At 31.5% G+C, this 5,889-nt stretch overlaps 1 protein-coding gene across 2 annotated transcripts; it reads left to right on the top strand.

The window, feature by feature from the left end:
- LOC109335290 (purine permease 1-like) lies at positions 500–2,353 on the top strand. 2 transcript variants are annotated; one of them, XM_019571422.1, is made up of 2 exons: positions 500–1,360; positions 1,850–2,353. In XM_019571422.1, the coding sequence occupies exons 1-2, from the start codon at positions 635–637 to the stop codon at positions 2,201–2,203; spliced, it is 1,080 nt and encodes a 359-aa protein (XP_019426967.1). In that variant the 5' UTR covers positions 500–634; the 3' UTR covers positions 2,204–2,353. The 2 variants fall into 2 exon arrangements, with proteins under 2 accessions (XP_019426967.1, XP_019426965.1); XM_019571420.1 differs by having other exon boundaries at positions 500–1,357; positions 1,847–2,348.

Raw genomic sequence — 5,889 nt, 5'->3', positions numbered from 1 at the left:
CATAGTGGAGTAATTCGGACTTGAGGGATAGGTGTTGTGTATTTCAAATGTGAATAAAAAAGTCTTACATTATATAAAAGTAGATGAGTTAAAAATTATATAAGTGAATAAACTCATAGATCTATGAATTTACTATTAAAAATTTTGGTGTGGTCATAAAATGAGATAAAAATAGTTGAGTTACTGTTTGTTTGAAAAGTCAATTTTTGCGTGTAAACGGGAATTGGAAATGAGTATATGGCACTAGGTGGGGTTCAATATTAATTAAACTTGAATGTAAACAACGTGTACAGTCTAACCTACTACTTTTGAATTTTGATATTCTTCTCCATCATTTTTACTTTCTTTTTTAATTCAAATGTGCCATTGACTTAGCTGGTCATTGAAAATTAGCAATAATGTCTTAATATGAACATAACCACGATGCAAATACATTGTTTAAGAAACCATACCCATATTCACATCAGTAACCAAGTCTATATATACATTAACACTTGCATGGACAGAGATATAATACCAAGAGAGCACACACAGATTTACATAACTTAATTGTTATATTTACATAGGCATAGGTTCTATTATTGCTGTTCAACTTACAGAACACAAATAAAGAACATAGTTGTAGCTAACTCACATGGCAGAACAACAAGATAGAACCATGAAGAGAATACTTTTGATTATAAACTGTATCTTGCTAGCCATTGGTGTCACCGGTGGTCCACTCATAATTCGTCTGTATTTCATCCATGGTGGCAATCGTGTTTGGCTATCTAGCTTTCTTCAAGTTGCTGGATTTCCAATCATTTTGATTCCTCTATTCTTCTCATACATGATTCGTCGTCGTCAAGTAAATACTAATGTTGATAGCCCAAAATTAAAGATTGTCACTATGAAGCTACCATTGTTTCTTTTCTCCACCATCATTGGTGTTATCACTGGCCTCGACGGTTACCTCTATTCTTATGGAGTGTCTCGTCTTCCTGTGTCCACTGCTGCTCTTATAGTTGCCTCCCAACTCGCATTCACAGCTATCTTTGCTTTCTTCATGGTGAAGCAAAAGTTCACAGCATATTCGGTGAATGCTGTGGTTTTGCTAACCCTTGGAGCGGGGATTTTGGCTCTCCATACCAATGGAGATCGCCCAATTGGTGAGTCTTCTAAGACATATGTAATGGGTTTTGTATTGACATTACTAGCTGCAGTTTTGTATGGGTTTATTTTGCCCTTGGTGGAGTTGTCCTACAGCAAAGGCAGACAAGCTATCACTTACACACTTGTATTGGAGATTCAGCTAGTTATGTGTTTCTTTGCTTCTTTATTCAGCCTTGTTGGGATGATTGTAAACAATGACTTTCAGGTTTTTCCCTCTTTGCCTTTTTATTTCTTTTGGTATTAATGTTATAAGAATGATAACAAGTCTTTTAAGAAATTTGTTTAATGATTCAATAAAAACAGGAAGTTTGCATTAGCATGTTGCATATTAATTAGTATATATCTTAAAGTTAATTGCTACTCATTTTATCATCAAACTGTAAATGATAATATGTTTGCATTAGAAAAATTATTTTTGTTGTTATTATCATTGACACTATCAATTAATCAATTAACAATAAATGATAATAAGTTTGTAATGTTATATTTTTCTTCAAAAATCATTAAATATAATTATTCCAAGATATATGAAAATTAATTGAAAATGTTTTATAATAAAGATGGAGAGAAACTAATAAACAATATTTCTCAAACACTTATTATAAATATGTTTAATTGTATTAAGAGTTTTAATCTTTAGTTGAAAGACATTTTGAAACTAATTATTGTGATTCACTGGTTTCTAAATTTGCAGTTAATTTCAACAGAAGCAAAGCATTATGGGCTAGGAGAAGCTACTTATTACGTTGTGTTAGTAGTGACTACTATAGTATGGCAAATTAATTCCATGGGAGCAGTGGGAGTTATCTTTTGTGCCTCATCTTTATTTTGTGGCGTTATGATCGCTTTGATGGTGCCTATTACAGAAGTTCTAGCAGTTATTTTTTACAAAGAGAGTTTTAATGCTCAGAAGGGAGTTTCTCTAGTTCTCTCCATATGGGGATTTGTTTCATACTTTTATGGCGAGTTTAAACAAGCTAAGGAAATGAAGAAGAATCCCAACGTAGGAGATGATGATTTGCCTCAGAAACAAAATATTCCAAATCCATAATTGTAATGCATGTTTGGGAATGTTTTTTTAACATCAATAACTTATAGCCTAGCTGTTGGTGAGCTCGAGAAAATGTTAAATAGGCATTACCGTCATTCTAAATGTCACACCATGATAATATTTATTATTTGTTAAATCAAAGTGAGTAAAATAATTTATATACATATAATTGTATTTGGTTAATACATGAGAGACACTGTCTTGTAAAGATTTTCAGATAGAATTATGTTAAAAGCCTAAAATATATAGAATTGTGCTTTTTTTAGTATTGCATTTATATACGGTAGACTTAGTCACTGGGAAATAAAGAAAAACACTTTAAGTAAGTTTTTTTATAAATATATAGCCCTTTCTTCATTTATTACTCATTTATTACGTATATATATAAGGTTTCATGGATGGTATCTTTCCTTTCTTTATACCTTGGATTGAAAGCAGCATTTCCATATTTTACAAAGCATTTGTCCTATTTCAAAGACCTCATAATGGAGTTGGACATTATTAATTACTCTAGAATATTTTAGCTTGTATGAAAGGGTGTCGTTAGTGCAAATTCATGTTGTGTTTGGATCAATAAATGGAAAGGAGGGAGTTGAATTTTAATGGAAGGAAAGGAAGAGAGATGAAGAGGAGGTAAATTGATTTTCCTTACTACTACGTTTTGTTGGGCACCAGTAATGTAAAACACACCTAGAGGGGGTGAATAGGTGTAGCAAATTACTAATCCCGCTTTTCCGATTTATGAGCATAATATGAAACTGTTGTAGTTAATCGATTACTAATAGAGTTAATCGATTATTGACAATTGTCTTAATCGATTATGGTTAGAGTTAATCGATTATGCTAATTCTTGATTCTTTGAAAAACAAAATTTTCTTGCTATGAAAACAATGATGATTGTTGATCTTTATTGTCCTAAATTAATTCTCGATTATACATATATTGTTACCAATTAACACAGATCACAAAATGCAATTGAAACAGAAAGCATGTAAAGACAAAATCGTAAAAGAGATAGGGAAAGAGAAATGTGCTCAAAGATTTTTATCCTGGTTCGTTTGTGGGTCCACTTGCAAACTACATCCAGGCCTCTCCTTCTGATCTCGGGAGGTTTTTCTTCACTATCGGAAATAAATGTTTGATTACAAGCACTCTTCCAATACACCTAGCAAGATACTTCTTTCTTGAACCCGTTGAGCGTACACGCTCGGTTTGACCACTCTTAACGCCTACTAGGATACTAACACCATTCACAAATCTGGCTCCAACCGAAGTATCACTCGATCCAAGACTTCCTTCTCCGTGAAGATAACCAGTTCTCTCATGCGATGATACTAAACACACCACAAGAATTATCCTTGTGTAACTGAACAATGGCCGAGTTATTTGCACACTTAATGCGCTGATTAAAACTCTAAATTCGGCTCTACAACCCTAAGCAGAGATCTCACAACTAGCCTTAAACTGAAAGTGAAGTTAATGCAGAGTTTTTCAAATGATGAAAATTACAACATGATGAAAAAAAATTCTTTATTTTTCTCTCTCTTTTCTCTATTTAAAAACTATGTAAGAAAACTTTCAAAGATAAGCAAGATGCTTTTGAATATGTAGCTATGAGAATCTTGAGTTTTCTTTTTCTCTCAATGTGTAAAAGTTAAAATCTATGAATCATGCATATTTGTTAAAATACCAGCTTTTATATGTAACTGATTTGTAACAAATGTTAATAGATTATCTAATACGTTAATCTATTAACGTGCTTATGAATACAATTTTTCAGTTATGACTTAATCGATTATCAACCTACTTAATTGATTAATAAGCCAAAAATCTTAGGAAGTTGGCTACTGTAACTCATTTTAATCGATTATACAATGCATTAATCGATTAACGAATTTCAATAGAATATAATTGATTATCAATCAAGCTAATCAATTAATATGTATGAAAATGATTTTTCTTAATTGTATGATAAACATTCTTTATGATGTAAGAATATGCAATAGATGATTTTGAAATAGATGAATATTTTATGCACAAAAGTCATATATGCCTAATGCAAATGCATGAGTCGTACTTATCATATATATTAATATATACTAAGATGGAATGTCTCAACCTATATGATTTTCATTTTAGACTTTGTGTACTACGCCAAATATTATAATAAACAGCGGTCATTCAACACGCAATTTTGAACGACGCTGTTGAAAATGAGGCGGAAGAACATCAACAACGCATAATAAAGCAAGCGCTACCAATTTGTATAACTTCAACAGCACATTCTTGACAATGCGTTATTGAAGATCAGTAACGTTAGCGTTGACTTGAATGATTTATTTTTAACAGCACATTTGATAGAAAGCAGTGTTGATGTGAATATATGCAACAACACATATTTAAGGAAGCGTTGTTGAAGATGACATAGTAATCGCGCTTGCTTAATTATGTGTTATTGATGTTTTACGACCTTTTAAGCATCCGAGAAATTAATGGTGAGCAGTAATGCGTCTCTTTGTATGTTGAAATATTAATGGTTGAGTGGTTATGTGTTTCGTGGTTGTTGAAATATTAATGGTTGAGTGATTATGCGTTTCTTAGTTGTTGAAATATTAATGGTTGAGTGGTTATACGTCTCTTCGTTTGTTGAAATATTAATGGTTACTCATCTATAAATATTGTGGTTCACTCAATGTTATATTTCATTAGTAAGCTAAGAGCCTAAGAGTATGTATTTCTATAAGAGTATGTTCATGAAGATAGGAGGAAGAAAACACAAAGTAGTAAAAAAAGAGCAATACTGCAAAGAGTGAAAAAGAGGAAAAACATAACCCAGATTTGTATAGAGGAGTCGAGGAAAAAATTGTGATTCTGTTTCAGAATCATGTCAAGGAGGTCTTTAACAACTTTTGATTTTGCAAAAGGACCCAGATTTCAGAAGGAAGGTGGATGTCATACAAAGTTTGCGTGAGATAAAGATTTAATTGATTGATCTCTTTCATTTGCAATTGAAAGGAAATAAAAGGAAAAGGGGAATGAATTATTTAGTTCATTAAGCTCTTTCAATTTTCATTGATCTCTTTCAATTGAACCGAAATAAAAGGGAAAAGGGGATCAATGAATTATTTTTCTTCATCATCTGCAACAATTTCTTAAGTTCATTGATTTCCTTCATGGCAAAAGGACCCAGATTTTAAAAGGAAATCAATGAATTGTTATAGAAGATTTGTGTAGAAGAAAAAAGGACTCAGATCAATGAATCATTTAATTCATTCAGCTCTTTCATTTTTCAAAATGGTCTCAGATCAATGAAGTTTTGTATAGAAGAGTCGAGGAAAAAATTATTTCCTTCATTGAAATCATTTAGTTCATTATATTCGCATGTACCTGTGAAGAAGATCTTTGCTCCTGAACATGGCAAGGTTTTGATGAAGACACCAATATCACCAAAAAGAAGAAAATGAAGAATACTTATGAAGAAAAAGAAGATTAAAACTTCAAGAAAATTAGATTAAGTCTCTATAGGTACTTCTATCCTAAAACTCTTAAATATACAAAGTAGTAATGCTCAAACTATTTTTTAAGAAAAATGAAACACTTTAAAAATATTCAAAATATTTTTAAAATAATGTTTAACGGGTTACTTCATTTAAGTAACAAGTTACATGTGTAAGAAAAAGAGTTAT

Source organism: Lupinus angustifolius, chromosome LG20, assembly GCF_001865875.1.
Source record: "Lupinus angustifolius cultivar Tanjil chromosome LG20, LupAngTanjil_v1.0, whole genome shotgun sequence".
NCBI lineage: Eukaryota > Viridiplantae > Streptophyta > Magnoliopsida > Fabales > Fabaceae > Lupinus > Lupinus angustifolius.
This window is presented reverse-complemented; position numbering and strand designations above follow the sequence as displayed.

Bases quoted from the DNA above. Each gene is read 5' to 3' on its own strand.
- LOC109335290 (XM_019571422.1), top strand. From the start codon at position 635: ATGGCAGAACAACAAGATAGAACCATGAAGAGAATACTTTTGATTATA. The intron at 1,361-1,849 runs TTTCCCTCTTTG...AATTTGCAGTTA, and splicing joins TAAACAATGACTTTCAGGTT to ATTTCAACAGAAGCAAAGCA.